This window comes from Carcharhinus amblyrhynchos, unplaced genomic scaffold (genome assembly GCF_965287045.1).
Source record: "Carcharhinus amblyrhynchos unplaced genomic scaffold, sCarAmb.v2.hapA scaffold_410, whole genome shotgun sequence".
Lineage (NCBI taxonomy): Eukaryota > Metazoa > Chordata > Chondrichthyes > Carcharhiniformes > Carcharhinidae > Carcharhinus > Carcharhinus amblyrhynchos.
This window is the reverse complement of record NW_027650150.1, coordinates 113758-129883: the sequence shown is the minus strand read 5'-3', so window position 1 is coordinate 129883 and position 16126 is coordinate 113758. Positions and strand designations below refer to the sequence as shown.

Sequence of the window (16126 nt, the reverse complement as noted above, 5' to 3'; positions counted from 1 at the left end):
CTGTCTCTCTCCCTCTCTCTCTCACACACTCTGTCTCTCTCCCTCTCTCTCTCACACTGTCTCTCTCCCTCTCTCTCTCACACACTCTGTCTCTCTCCCTCTCTCTCTCACACACTCTGTCTCTCTCCCTCTCTCTCTCACACTGTCTCTCTCCCTCTCTCTCTCACACACTCTGTCTCTCTCCCTCTCTCTCTCACACTGTCTCTCTCCCTCTCTCTCTCACACACTCTGTCTCTCTCCCTCTCTCTCTCACACACTCTGTCTCTCTCTCTCTCTCACACACTCTATCTCTCTCCCTCTCTCACACACTCTGTCTCTCTCCCTCTCTCTCACACACACTCTGTCTCTCTCCCTCTCTCTCACACTCTATCTCTCTCTCCCTCTCACACTCTGTTTCCCAGTCTCCGAGGCGGGCTGGATGTGGAGCTGGGACGCGGAGCGGATCTGATGCCGGTGCAGAGGGAGTGTTAGGGGCGGCAGACGGAGCGGGGCAGCGCCGGGAGCGGAGCCGCTCCCCGGGACCAGGCAGGCGGCAGCTGATGGGAACCAAACACTCGAGTCGGTGCCTCCTCCGCCGGGCGGCCAAAATCACCGAGAGCGACAGCACCGAGGTACCGGGACCGGGATAGACCGGGATAGGGACTGGGATAGACCGGGATAGGGACTGGGATAGGGACCGGGATAGGGACTGGGATAGGGACTGGGATAGACCGGGATAGGGACTGGGATAGACCGGGACATGGACTGGGATAGGGAATGGTACACACCGGGACAGACTGGGATAGGGGCAGGGATAGACTAGGATAGGGACTGGGATAGACCGGGATAGGGACTGGGATAGACCGGGATAGGGACTGGGATAGGGAATGGTACACACCGGGACAGACTGGGATAGGGGCAGGGATAGACTGGGATAGACCGGGATAGACCGGGATAGGGACTGGGATAGAGAATGGTACACACCGGGATAGACTGGGACAGGGGCAGGGACAGACTGGGATAAACTGGGATAGGCAGGGATAGACTGGGATAGACCGGGATAGGGGCAGGGATAGACTGGGATAGACTGGGATAGGGGCAGGGATAGACTGGGATAGAGACTGGTATACACCAGGATAGACTGGGACAGGGGTAGGGACAGCCCAGGATAGACTGGGACAGACCGGGATACACCGGGATAGAGACTGGGATAGGGGCAGGAACAGACCGGGATATACTGGGATAGACCGGGATTGAGACTGGGACACACTGGGATTGACTGGGATAGAGACTGGGACAGACCGGGATAGACGGGGATATGGGCAGGAACAGACCGAGATATACTGGGATAGACTGGGATAGATCGGGATTGACTGGGATAGAGACTGGGACACACCGGATTGATGGGATAGAGACTAAGATAGAGACTGGGACAGACCGGGATAGACTGGAACAGACTGGGATAGGGGGCAGGGAGAGACTGGGATGGACCAGGACTCACTGGGATAGACTGAGACAGACCAGATAGACTGGGATAGGGGCTGAGACAGACCATGACAGACCATGACAGACTGGGACAGACAGGGATAGACCGGGATAGAGACTGGGAAATACCAGGATAGAGGCAAGGATAGACCGGGACAGACTGGAGTAGACCGGGATATGGACTGGGATAGACCGGGATAGGGACTGGGATAGGGACCGGGGGATAGACTGGGATAGAGACTGGGAAAGACAGGGATAGAAGCCGGAATAGACAAGGAACCAGGATTGGGATAAAGGCAGGGATATAATCCAGGTTAGGGACCAGGATAGAGACAGTACAAGGAGCTGGGATTGGGGATAGAGGCAGGGATAGACTGGGAAAGGGAATGGGGACTCTCTCTCTCTGTCTCTCTCCCTCTCTCTCTCCCCCGGGTCTCTCTCTCTCTCCCTCCCTCTCCCTGGAGTTTCTCTCCCTCTCCCGGGTCTCTCTGCCTCTCCCTCTCCCAGGAGCCTCTCTCTTTCCCTCTCCTGGGAGTCTCTCTCCCTCTCCCGGGTCTCTCTCTCCCTCTCCCGGGACTCTCTCTCTCTCTCCTGGGAGCCCCTCTCTCTCCCTCTCCCGGGTCTCTCTCTCTCTCTCCCGGGTCTCTCTCTCCCTCTCCCGGAGTCTCTCTCTCTCTCTCTCTCCCGGGTCTCTCTCTCCCTCTCCCGGGTCTCTCTCTCTCTCCCGGAGTCTCTCTCTCTCTCTCTCCCGGGTCTCTCTCCCTCTCCCGGAGTCTCTCTCTCTCTCTCTCCCGGGTCTCTCTCTCCCTCTCCCGGAGTCTCTCTCTCTCTCTCTCCCGGGTCTCTCTCTCCCTCTCCCGGAGTCTCTCTCTCTCTCTCTCCCGGGTCTCTCTCTCCCTCTCCCGGGTCTCTCTCTCTCTCCCGGAGTCTCTCTCTCTCTCTCTCCCGGGTCTCTCTCCCTCTCCCGGAGTCTCTCTCTCTCTCTCTCCCGGGTCTCTCTCTCCCTCTCTCCTGGGAGTCTCTCTCTCTCTCTCTCCCGGGTCTCTCTCTCCCTCTCTCCTGGGAGTCTCTCTCTCTCTCTCTCCCGGGTCTCTCTCTCTCTCTCCCGGGTCTCTCTCTCTCTCCCGGAGTCTCTCTCTCTCTCTCTCTCCCGGGTCTCTCTCTCTCTCTCCCGGGTCTCTCTCTCTCTCTCTCCCGGGTCTCTCTCTCTCCCGGGTCTCTCTCCCTCTCCCGGGTCTCTCTCTCTCTCTCTCCCGGGTCTCTCTCTCCCTCTCCCGGGTCTCTCTCTCTCTCCCGGAGTCTCTCTCTCTCTCTCTCCCGGGTCTCTCTCCCTCTCCCGGAGTCTCTCTCTCTCTCTCTCCCGGGTCTCTCTCTCCCTCTCTCCTGGGACTCTCTCTCTCTCTCTCCCTGAAGTTTCTCTCTCTCTCCCTCTCCCGGGAGCCCCTCACTCTCCCTCTCCTGGGAGTCTTTCTCCCTCCCGGAGTCTCTCTCTCCTGGAATCTCTCTCTCTCTCCCTCTCCCGGGAGTCTCTCTGTCTCTTTCCCGAAGGTCTCTCTCTTTTTCTCTCCTGTGGGTTGCTCCCTCTCTCTCTTTCCCAGGGTTCTCTCTCTTTCTCTCTCTCTCCCAGGGGTGTCCTTCTTTCTCTCTCTCCCGGGGGTCTCTCTCTTTCTCTCTTGTCTCCTGGGGTCTCTCTCTCTATCCCCCCAGGAGTCTTTCTCGCTCTCTCTCTGTCTCCTGGGATCTCTCTCTCTGTCTCCTGGGATCTCTCCCTCTCTTTCTCTTGGGGTCTCTCTCTCTCTCTCTCTGTTCCATGGGGTTACTCTCTCTCTCACTTTCTCTTCTGGGGGTCTCTCGCTTTCTCTCTCATTCCCCCCCCCAGGGGTTTCTCTCTCTCTCTCCCCCTGTAATTTCTCTCTCTCTCTCTCTCAGGTCTCTCTCTCCTGGGGGTCTCTCTCTCCTTGGGGTCTCCCTCCTGGGGGTTTCTCTCCCGGGAGTCTCTCTCCCTCTCCCGGGACTCTCTCTTCTGTGGGTCTCTCTCTCTCTCTCTCTCTTTCCCTCGCAGGGGGTCTCCACCCCCCTCTCTCCCCCAGGGGTCTCCCCCCCTCTCTCTCTTTCTCTCCCCTGGGTTTTTCTCTCTCTCTCTCTCTCTTCTGTGAGTCCCTCTCCCTCTCTCTCCCCCCTGGGGATCTCTGTCCCTCTCCCCCCACCCCCCCGGGTGGTGTGATGTTTTCCCAGGACTCTTTTTGTTGAGCTTTCTGCCTGGGGAGGCTTTTCCCCACATGGGTGGATGTGGTTAGGGGTGGGTGGGTTTGAAGTGGAGCCGCTTGTCTTGGGGGGGGGTGAAGCAGTGGAGGAGCTGGGGGACAGTTGCAGGTGGGGAGGGTGCTGGAGGCTGTGGCGTTCTCAGTTTCCTGCAGAAGCCACTGGCTACGTGGAAGCGGCCGTTAGTTTGCAAACTGCTGCTTGAATCTGGGACAGGGAGACTATTAATAGAACAAGGAACTAAACCTCTGTCACACTCAGAGCATCGAAGGCTCATTCATTCAGATCTGTAACCTTTACTTAGAAACCATGACCCAGGTCTCCACTGGGGTCAAACAGGCAGAGGATAAAAATACTGGGATAAACTATTAACCCCAGGAGTCAAAGTGAAATTCAGCAAAAAATAGCAATGTACAGGTTTGGAACCGTGCATTGGGTTTGCTGGCAAGATGCAGAGTTGCGTTGGAGGTGGTGATGTTGCTGGATTTGAATGTTTGTGTCTAAATGGATGTATCCATAATGCGTGGGAATTGCAAATATTTTGAGATTTCCTCGATTAGCAGGGATTAAAAAATTGCATTTCAATCTGCAAGGTTAAACTCCCCTCATTGTATTTTATCATTTCCTTCCTGGGCATCACTGGCTGGGGCGAACATTTCTTCTCCATCTCTAATTGCCCCTTCAGAAGGTGGCGGGGAGCCGCCTTCCTGAGCCCGCTGCAGTCCACGTGGTGTAGGTACTCCCACCGTGCTGTTAGGTGTTAGAATGTAACCGCTGATAATACTGGGTCTGTTATAGTGTGACCAATGGTAACAAGCTGTAAGGGTCAGCTGACCCAGTAAACCGTGTAACCAATGGCAGAGTGATGGTGATGATCATAAATAAGAACCTGTTGGGAATTGTGTTTTGATTTGGAGTGGCCCGGAGTGAGGCCTCAAGTTTGGAGTAATGAAGTTTCTTTATTAAACCTATTCTTTGATTTGTAAATTGGAGTAAGTTTTTGTTATATTTTTATTGCCTACATTGGAAGAGTTCCTTCTGGATCAGCGTTAGGGAGGAAGTTGGGTGGCATTGTGGCACAGTGGTTAGCACTGCTGCCTCACAGCAGCAGAGACCCGGGTTCGACTCCCGACTTGGGTCACTGTCGGTGTGGAGTTTGCACACCATCCCTGTGTCTGCTTCAGTTTCTTCCCACAGTCTGAAAGATGTGCGGGTTAGGTGGATTGGCCGTGCTAAATTACCCCTTAGTGTCAGGGGGACTAGTTAGGGTAAATGCATGGGGTTATGGGGATAGGGTCTAGGTGGGATTATGATTGATGCAGACTCGATGGGCCGAATGGCCTCCTTTTGTACTTTAGGATTCCATGATTCCAGTATTTTGACCCAGTGACGGTGAAGGAACGGCAATATATTTCCAAGTCAGAGTAATGAGTTAGGGCGCAGAAGGTGGCCATTCTACCCATCACGCCTATGCCAGCTTTTTGAAGAGTATTTTGGTTAATCTCTCTCCTCCAACACCTACAATGATTGTCTTTTTGATATTTACTCAATTCTCTTTGCAAAGTTATTACTGAATGTATTTTTTCTGCTTTATCAGGCACCACGTTCCAGACCATTAGCGATCAACTGCCCATTTTCTCTCCTCATCGTCTGATTTTTTTAACCAATTATTTTAAGACATCTGCCTCCAGAAACTGTTTCTCATTCATCCTCTCTAAACCCTGAATGATTTTGAGCATCGTGTCCAATTGTTCTTTATCCTCCTCCACTCTAAGCAGAATAACTCCAGTTTCCTCGGTGTCTCCATGTAACAGATATCCCTCAATCCTCCTCCCTGCTGCTGCTCCTCCCACACCCTCTCCAAAGCCTTGACATCTTTCCCAGAGTTCCTTCCTCAGATTGAACACAGTACTCCACCTGATGCCTAACTCGTGTTTCTGGGAAGGTTTAACACAACCCCCTTGCTTTTATATTCTGTAGCTCCGTTTGTAATGCTAAAGACTTTGAGAAGGCTGTTTTTAAAAAAAACATACAAAGGATCCAGAGTCTGAGTACAAACATTCATCGGATCTCTGTTCCTGCACCCACTTTAAAATTCTACCGTTCTGCTGATATTGCCTCGAGTCTTCCTTCCAAAGTGTTTCACTTCACTGCTTTAAATTTCACCTGCTGTTTCACCAGCTTGTGCCTGTTCCTCCTCACTGTTCACTCTATTTCCTGGTTATCTGTAAACATTGAAATCTGATCTTTTAAACCCAAACCTGGGTCATTAATATAAAACTGGAGGAATGACCCCTGGAGGAGGGAAAACACTGTATATTTCCTTCCAGTTTGAACCACTCTGTATGCACTTGGGTCTGTTTTTAGTCCTTTAGCCCACTGTCCCACATGGGTGGCACGGTAGCACAGTGGTTAGCGCTGCTGCTTCACACCTCCAGGGTCCTGGGTTCGATTCCTGGCTCGGGTCACTGTCTGTGTGGAGTTTGCACATTCTCCTCGTGTCTGCGTGGGTTTCCTCCGGGTGCTCCGGTTTCCTCCCACAGTCCAAAGATGTGCGGGTTAGGTTGATTGGCCGTGCTAAGAAATTGCCCCTTAGTGTCCAGGGATGCATAGGTTAGTGGGATTAGTGGGTATAATATGTAAGGATACGGGGATAGGTCCTGGGTGGGATTGTGTTTGGTGCAGACTCGATGGGCTGAAGGGCCTCTTTCCGCACTGTGGGCCTCAATGATTCTGTAGTGTGAGGGTAAACAGAATGGATATGCTAATAGATGATGATCTATCACTGGCACGTAGTTCAGTTGTTAGGTTTATGTCTGAGACAGACAATCTTTATTGAGCAAGGAAAATGGACCAAGGGCAGATTCATAGAGTTAGGCCACAGATCAGCCATGATCTTATTAATATAGAAGATAGGAGCTGGAAGAGGCCATTCAGCCCTTCGAGCCTGCTCTCCCATTCATCACGATCATGGCTGACCGTCCAACTCAAGAGTCTAATCCTGCTTTCTCCCCATAATCTTTGATTCCATTTGCCCCAAGTGCTATATCCAGCTGCCTATTGAATACATTCAATGTTTTGGCATCAACTACTTCCTGTGGGAATGAATTCCACAGGCTCATCGCTCTTTGGGTGAAGAAATGTCTCCTCAGCTCCGTCCTAAATGGTCTACCCCGAATCCTATTGAGTTGGATGGTCAGCCATGATTGTAATAAATGGGAGAGCAGGCTCGAAGGGCCAAATGGCCTCATCCGGCTCCTATCTTCTATATTAATAAGATCATGGCTGATCTGTGGCTTAACTCTATGTATCTGCCCTAGGTCCATGTTCCTTGATACCTGTGATCCAAGGTTCTGGACTCCCCCCACCATCGGGAACATCCATCCTGCATCTACCCTGTCTAGTCCTGTTAGAATTTTATAAGTCTCTATGAGATCCCCCCACATTCGTCTGAACTCCAGCGAAGACAATCCTAACCCAGTCAATCTCTCCTCATACATCAGTCCCGCCATCCCCGGAATCAGCCTGATATTGATTGGCACAGTGGTTTCCATGGGGCTGAATGGCCTACTCAGTTCCTATGACATCAATCAATCTTGTGTTACACTCGAGAGGGGTTAGAACACAATTCTCAGGAACACCATATCTATTCCATAATCTGTTCAAGTTTAGTTTTAATAACTTGTTTTAAGCAAGTATCAGAATACAACTACGGTTTGTCTAAGGGAAGGTAGGGATATCAGTAGCCAGGAGCATGGCAGGAGGTCACAGGTCAGAGATGATTTGGAGATGGGGACTGAGAGTGTCAAACTTCGCAGACGACGCTAAGATGAGTGATAGAGCAAAGTGTGCAGAGGATGCTGAACGTCTGCAGAAAGGTATAGATAGTTTGAGTGGGCGAGGGTCTGGCAGATGGAGCACAATGTTGGCAAATGTGAGATCATCCATTTTGGTGAGAATAACAGCAAAACAGACTATTTCCTAAATGGTAAAAGATTGCAGCATGCTGCTGTGCAGAGGGACCTGGGTGTCCTTGTACAGGAATTACAAAACGCTGGTTTGCAGGTAACGAAGAATGCAAATGTAATTTTGTCCTTCGTTGCTCGAGGGATGGAATTAAAAACAGCGAGGTTATGTTGCAGCTGTATGAGGTGCTGGTGAGGCCACACCTGGAGTACTGCATACAGTTTTGGTCCCCTTACTTGAGAAAGGATATACTGGCACTGGAGGGGGTGCAGAGGAGATTCACTAGGTTGATTCCAGAGTTGAGAGGGTTGGCTTATGAGGAGAGACTGAGTAGACTGGGGTTATACTCATTGGAATTCAGAAGAATGAGGAAGAATCTTATAGAAACATATGAGATTATGAAGGGAATGGATAAGATAGAAGGCGGATGAAACCAGAACTTGGGGGCACGGCCTCAAGATAAGCAGGAGCAGATTTAGAACTGAGTTGAGGAGGAACTTCTTCACTTAAAAGATTGTGAATGTGTGGAACTCCCTGCCCAGTGAAGCTACCTCATTGAATGTTTTTAAGGCAAGGATAGATAAATTTTTGAATAGTAAAGGAATTAAGGGTTATGGTGAGCGGGCAGGTAAGTGGAGCTGAGTCCATGAAAAGATCAGCCATGATCTTATTGAATGGTGGAGCAGGCTCGAGGGACCAGATGACCCACTCCTGCTCCTAGTTCCTATGTCGATCAGAGAGACCAACCAAGTCACAACAGCAGCACTGGTGACACCAATGTGGAGAATACACTGGTGTTGTCAGTGGGAATTTGCTAGTCGCTGATCCCTACCGGAGAAGACAAACTGGAAGGTGGTGTTGATCCCAGCACTATTTGAACAGTCTGTGCCCTTCCTGCGACCATTCTGCCATGAGTTAGGATGACTGGCCCTATTGGAGTTGAAGATTGTCCATCTTATAAAGATTTTTGCTGTGTGCTTCAAAGGGAACCACACATTCCTCGAGAATCCCCACTCTTTTCTAGTTCCAGGTAGTCCAAAGTTTGATGCCCTCCAGTCTCCTCTCTTGCGTCAGTCTTTCAATACCAAATATTCACTGTCCATGCGGTCCTGAAACCTACAGCGGCAATGCTGCAGAGCTGCTGTCTTGTTTCTTATCCACGGGAAGGTAGAGCAGCTTGCATCTCCAAAATATCTTCCCTAAGGATTGGGAATAGTGAGGGAGACTGAATCCATCAGCACTGTGACTTGGGGAGGGTGAGGAATTGGATAGAATCTATAGTTGTTAAAGAAAAAGAGGGGGGGTTGGAGAATGCAGTGTAAATCGTTAAAAAGATTTGGTGGAATTCTCTGGTCACGCTGGTCTAAAAGCCAGAAATTCCCGCCTGACCGTGTTTCACATTCTCTGGGAACTGCCCACTAAAATTCCAGTGGGAGATGGGGGACTTCTTACTGCTTCACATTGTTTTGATTTGATTTATTGTTGTCACATGTACTGGGATACTGTGATAGGTATCGTTTCTTGTGCTACACAAAGCATACCCTTCACAGAATACACGGGGGAAAAGGAAAGGAGAGAGTGCAGAATGTAGTGATACCGTCATGGACAGGGTGTAGAGAAAGATCAGCTCAATGCGAGGTAGGTCCATTCAAAAGTCTGACAGCAGCAGGGAAGAAGCTGTTCGAGTTGGTTGGTATGTGAGCTCAGACTTTGTTAGTGAAAAGCGGATAGGATCCTTAGGGGTGCAATGTAAGGGTTAACAGAATGGGTATGCTAATGTTAAGATGTAGATGTTGTATCACTGACATTAGTCAGTCATGTGTCAGACTGTCTCTGAGTTTGGAACACTCTGTTCAGGAGAGGCACATTTATTTTGTAACCAATTTAGATTTAGTCTCAATAAACCTGTTTTCAGCAATTGTCAGAGGAAATCTGTCTAAGAAACACTCCCAGAGTCCACAGATCACAGCATCCAAAACACCTTTAATCATATAGGCTTTAATATTGTTGACAAGTTCATTACATGGTATTTTATCAACCACACTCTGATCAGCAACCCTTTCCACAGCCTCACCAGAGAACTCAAACAATTTAGCCAAATGTGGTTTTTCACTTCAAACTGACCTGGGCAGCACAGTTCCATTATGGTCAGCACAGCTGCCTCACAGAGCCAGGGACCTGGGTTCAATTCCAACCTCGGGTGACTGTGCAGAGTTTGCACATTCTCCCCATGTCTGCATGGGTTTCCTTCGCATGCTCTGGTTTCCTACCACAATGGGTGGCACAGTGGTTAGTACTGTTGCCTCACAGCACCAGGGACCTGGGTTTGATTCCCCAGGTCACTGTCTGTGTGGAGTCTGCACATTCTCCCTGTGTCTGCGTGGGTTTCCTCCGGGTGCTCCATTTTCCTCCCACAGTCCAAAAGATGTACTGGATAGGGTGCATTGGCCATGCTAAATTCTCCCTCAGTGTATCTGAACAGACACTGGAGTGTGGCAACTAGGGGATTTTCACAGTACCTTCATTGCAGTGTTAATGTAAGCCTACTTGTGACACTAACAAATAAACTTTAAAAAAAAAACTTTCAAATTTGAAACACTCCAAAGATGTGCCGGTTAGGTGGATTGACCATGCTAAATTGTCCCTTAGTGTCAGGGGGATTAGATGGTAAATATGTGGGATTATGGGAATAGAGCCTGGGTAAGATTGTGGTCGGTGCAGACTTGATGGGCTGAATGGCCTCCCTCTGCACCACAGGGATTTTATAGACTTTCAATTACTGATGAATCTGGTCTTGGAATATTTTCTCAAAAGGTTTCCCTGATACTGACATTCCGATGGTTGGTCCCAGGTTTATCCTCTTCCTTATTGGAACAAGAATGAGATCCTCCGGTTCTCTGGCACCATCCCCACTTTGAGGGCAGGGTTGTGTCTAGAACCTTGATGATCGCTCCCAAATATTTTCCTCAGTGATCCAGGATACTTTCCAATTTCTCTATAGCTTTCTCCTTCACTGTGACACTGGACACATGAATTAGGAGCAGGAGTGAGGCCACTCGGCCCCGCGACCATTCAATAATTTCATGCTGATCTGATTGTAACCTCAACCCCACATTCCCACCCAATAACCTTTCACCCCGCTTGGTATCTACCCCTGACTTAAACATTCCTGAAGTCTCTGCTTCCACCGCCTTCTGAAGAACGGAGTTCCAAAGACTCTCAGCCCCCTGAGAGAAGAAAATTCCCCGTCCTAAATGGGCAAGCCTCTATTTTTAAACAGTGATCCCTAATTCTACCTTCTCCCACGAGAGAAAGCACCCTTCCTGCTGCTACCCTGTCAGGGCACCCCGCCCCCTTCCCCACCCCTCCCCAGGGTCTCTCAGGCTTCAAACAAATTGCCTCTTTTCTAAACTCTGGTGGACGCAAGCCTAACCATTTCACTCACCCATCCCTGCCATTAGTCTCTGAACCGATTCTCACACATTTACATCTTTCGTAGAGATATACAGCACAGAGTCAGACCCTTCGGCCCAACTAATCCATGCTGACATCAGGTTTCCTGAACTGAACTAGTCCCATTTGCCTCTAAACTTTTCTCATCCATGTCTGAATGTCTTTCCTGTCCAAACGCCTTTTAAATGCTGTAATTGTACCTGTCTCTACCACCACCTCTGGCAGCTCGTTCTAGATATGGCACAGTGGTTAGCACTGCTGCTTCACAGCGCCAGGGACTGGGTTCAGTTCCCGGCTTGGGTCACTGTCTGTGTGGAGTCTGCATGTTCTCCCCGTGTCTGCTTGGGTTTCCTCCCACAGTCCAAAAATGTGCGAGTTAGGTTGGTTGGCCATGCCAAGTTGCTCCTTAGTATTAGGGAGGTGTCAGGGGAATTAGTAAGGTAAATATGTGGGGTTACGGGGATGGGGCCTGGGTGGGATTGTTGTTGTTGCGTGTTCGATGGGCTGAGTGGCCTCCATCTGCACTGTGGGGATTCTATACACACCACCCTCTGTGTGAAAAAGTTCCTCCAGTTTCCTCCCACAGTCTGAAAGACGTGCTGGTTAGGTGCTAAATTCTCCCTCAGTGTAACCCGAACAGGCGCCAGAGTGTGGCAACTGGGGGATTTTCACAGTAACTTCATGTAAGCCTACTTGTGACTAATAAATAAACTTTACCTGCAGTGTAGACGGTGTACAAGATGGCAACTAACAAACTAGATTATCGTCATTCAAATACAGGCATGTGACCTTTTACTATTTCTGCTGTGCATTGGTTGGCTACAGATGAATCCCATCCAAGATTCCAACATGGAATCAGTGTGCAGAAGCCCTGAGGCCCATTTTACACCTGGGATCTGATTTCTATGTGCCAGCATTAATTGGAAGCGCTTTAATTAGCATTGACAGCTGGCTTGTGAGTCCCTGGCTGCCCTCCCATGTGGGATAAAACCCAGCATGTTCAGAGTGGCTCTCCTGCACTTTTTCATTAAATTACTTTCTTTACGCGTTCACGGCAGTGCCAGCGTTTGGTGCCCATCTCTATTCGCCCTTGAGAAGGTGGTGGTGAGTTTCCTTCTTGAGCTGCTGCAGTCCCCAAGGTGTAGGTACACCCACAGTGCTGTTAGGGAGGGGATTCCAGGATTTTGTCCCGGGGGCAGTGAAGGAGCGACGATATATTTCCAAGTCAGGATGGCGAGTGGCTTGGAGGGGAACTTGCAGATGTTCCCATGTGTCTGCCACCCTCGTTCTTCTAGAAGGTAGATGTTGAGGTTTTGGGAGAGCATCTTGTAAAAGGTGCCATACTGTAACAAGAGTGCAGCAGTAATGGAGCGAGTGGTTGGTGAAGCTGGTGGACAGGTCAAGCAGGACTGCTTTGTCCCAGATGGTGTCAAACTTCTTCATAGATCATAGAATAGAAACTCTACAGTGCAAAAGGAGGCCATTTGGCCCATCTAGTCTGCACTGACTACAAATCCCACCCAGGCCCTATTCCCATAAGCCAATGCATTTACCCTAGCCAATCCTCCAGACACTAGGGTCAATTTAGCATGGCCAATCCACCCAACCTGCACATCTTTGGACTTCTTGGTTGTTGTTGGAGGAGCACGGGGAGAGTGCTGCCTCCCCCGGGGAGAATGCTAGCTCTCCCAAGGAGAAGTGTAGCTTGTGCCATTCCCCGTAACCCTGCACACTCTCCCTTTTCAGATAATAATCCAATTCCCTCTTGAGATGCCCGATTGGACCATCGCACACTCGGACAGGGAGCGACGCTCGCTGTGTGGAAGTACATCTCCCCATTTCATCATCGCTTCCTTTGTCAATGATTTCAAATCTGTGACCTCCTGCTTCTTGACCCTTCCCCCAGTGGGAACAGATTTTCTCTGCCTGCTCTGTCCAGACCTCTCATGATGTCGTGTGTCTCTATCAAACCCAAGTATCATCATCCAGCAATTACACCTCTGACCAGTCTGCTGTGGGACTTATATAATTAATTTGTTAACTTGTTCTCTAGTGCTTTACAGGAATACGATTTGATTATGCAAAGTGCTTAATTGCTAATAATTACACAGTTTGGAGCAGAATTGAAGTTAATCTTTGCAGAGTGTTCTCGTTGTTTTAAAATTACAGCAGAGAAAATTAACTTACAATAGATACACTCCAGGGGGGTCTTTATGCAGGGCGGCACGGTGGTCAACGCTGCTGCCTCACGGCGCCAGGGACCTGGGTTCGATTCCCGGTTTGGGTCACTGTCTGTGCAGAGTCTGCACGTTCTCTGTGTGGGTTTCCTCCGGGTGCTCCAGTTTCTTCCTCCAGTCTGAAAGGCGTGCTGCTTAGGTGCATTGGCCGTCCTAAATTGCCCCTCAGTGTACCTGAACAGGTTCCATCCTAATGATGTCAATGATACTCAGGGCTGTTTGTTCTACCCAGACCTGCCAGAGATAGGATACTGACCAAAAGAGGCTATTCTTCTTTAAAAAAAGCTTAAAGTCCCCACACAGCTCTGGGCTGAGGGTTGCCAACCCTCCAGGATTGGTCAGGAGTCTCCAGGGATTGAAGATCTATTTCCAGGTCACTGCTGTGTGTGACCCTGGAGTGAAAAAATTGGAGGAGCTTCTCTCTCTCCCTGCATGATTGGTTTCACCCCTCTCAATGTTTTATTTATCTGGATACCTCGGAGGGCGCCGGCATGTGGAAGCCCCCCCCCCTCCTCACGATCTCCCACCCACCTCAGCCATACTCACCTGCCCCCAGCGTGGCTGCTAGATCTCTGCCACCCCTCCGATGGGGGAATGCCACCTTAACCAGATGGCAGCCAATCAGGAGGTGGTCTCCTGGAAGCTTGTAGGTCTCACTGCCAGCACGTTTGGGCTCAGGACCCCCTCCCCCTTCAGTTCCTGTTGTTGGGGATCCCGAGGCCTGTGGCCAATTCAATTCCAGCTCTTTGAGTTCCAATCCCACCAGGGCCTCCACACACCCCGAGTCTCCGGCACATTCTCCAGCCTGGCAACCCTTCAGAATATCTGCCCTCCTCCAATTCTCCCACACGCATATCCGTTATTCCTTCAACTGGGCCATAGGTGGCAGTGCCTAAACCCCACCCCACTAAAACTCTCCACCTCTCTGACTTTTAACACATTCTTTATAATCCACCTCTTCGACCAACCCGTAAGATCTCCTCATGGTATTAATTTTTGTTTGACAATTGCTCCTGTGAAGCGACTTGGGATATTTTCCTACATTGAAGGCGCTATAGAAATCCAAGTTGTTGTTGTTGTCGTTGACTCCTCCATTGTTGCTAAGTTACCAGACCGGTTAATCCAACATCCAGACCTGGATGAACAGAAATGTCCTCCAGTTAATTCTCGGGAAGGCTGAAGCCATTGCCTTCAGTCCCCGTTCCAAAATCCATTTCCTAGCAACCGATTCCATCCCTCTCCCTAGCAACAGTCTGAGTTGATGTCAATCTGTTCACAGTGTTGGTGTGATGTTTGATCCAGGAAGGAGTTTTCCAGCCTTATGTTATTGCCATCATTGTGAGCACTTATTTCCACCGCAGTAACATTGGCTGACTTTACCCCAGCTCAGACCGTTCACAGCCCTCGCTGGTGCCCTCGATACCTTGACACCAACTCACTCCGGGTCATTCAAAACTGCCGGTGTCTTAACACTATCACCCTGACCGCCCCGGTGTCCGCGAACCTACATTGGTCTCTGGTCAAGCAGTGACCTCGATTCCCCCCTCACCACCATTCCAGATCTTTGCGCTTCTCGTATTCTGTTCCCTCGCGCTAACTAAATTTTGATATCTAATTTTTGGGTCAAAATCCTGGAACTCCCTCCCTAACAGCACTGTGGATGTACCTACACCACAGGGATTGCAACAGTTCAAGATGGCAGCTCACTGACCCTTTCTGAAGGACAATTCGGGACGGACAATACATGCTGGCCAGCCAGCGATGTCCACATCCCATAAAATTAATTAAACATTAATGGCCCTGTCTTTAGTTTCTGGGTTCCATCTCTTTAGGGTAGTGGGTGTAAAGGGCATTGAGGTTGCTTTGATTTAATCTATTATTATCACATGTATTAACATACAGTGAAAAGTATTGTTTCTTGTGCACTCTACAGACAAAGCATACCGTTCATAGAGAAGGAGAGTGTGCAGAACGTAGTGTTACAGTCATAGCTAGGGTGTAGAGAAAGATCAACTTAATGTGAAGTAGGTCCATTCAAAAGTCTGACAGCAGCAGGGAAGAAGCTGTTCTTGAGTCGGTTGGTAAGTGACCTCAGACTTTTGTATCTTTTTCCCAATGGAAGAAGGTGGGAGAGAGAATGTCTGGGATGCGTGGGGTCCTTGATTATGCTGGCTGCTTTGCCGAGGCAGCGGGAAGTGTGGACAGAGTCAATGGATGGGAGGCTGGTTTGTGTGATGGATTGGGCTACATTCATGACATTTTGTAGTTTCTTGTGTCCAATCAGCCACGATTGTATTGAATGGCGGAGCAGGCTCGATGGGCTGAATGACCTACTCCTCTTCCAATGCTCCTAACTTCCTTGCAAAACCTCTCCACCGCGATTTCCTCCTTTAAGACACTCCTCAAAACCTGCCTCTTTGACTAAGCTTTAGATCGGTTGATCTAACACATTGCCTGAGAGAGCTTGATGTCAAATCTTTTTTTCTACAATGCTCCTGTGAAGTGAATTCAAAGGTTTCATTGTGTTATGGGCGCTATATAAGTGGAAATTGTTGTTGGTGTTGATGCTTAATATTGCATAACATTGATTTTTGGGACTAGCCTGTGTGGATGTTTCCATTTTAAACAGGGTGATTGAATTAGTTTACCGAGTCATTCATGGGAGCGTGTGCTATATTTTAACAGCCCTTTTTGTGTAGTAAGAATCTTCTAGAATTTCTTCACTGGAGGAATATTATTTCAAT

At 49.5% G+C, this 16126-nt stretch overlaps 1 protein-coding gene across 1 annotated transcript in view; it reads left to right on the top strand.

The window, feature by feature from the left end:
* Positions 1–295: 295 nt before the first annotated feature.
* Positions 296–16126, top strand: part of LOC145339342 (protein arginine N-methyltransferase 8-like) — a 53253-nt gene continuing 37422 nt past the window's right edge. The window contains exon 1 of the mRNA XM_080183773.1: positions 296–611. Coding sequence (XP_080039899.1) covers positions 540–611 — 72 coding nt within the window. The 5' untranslated portion in view covers positions 296–539. The remainder of the gene's footprint in view (positions 612–16126) is intronic.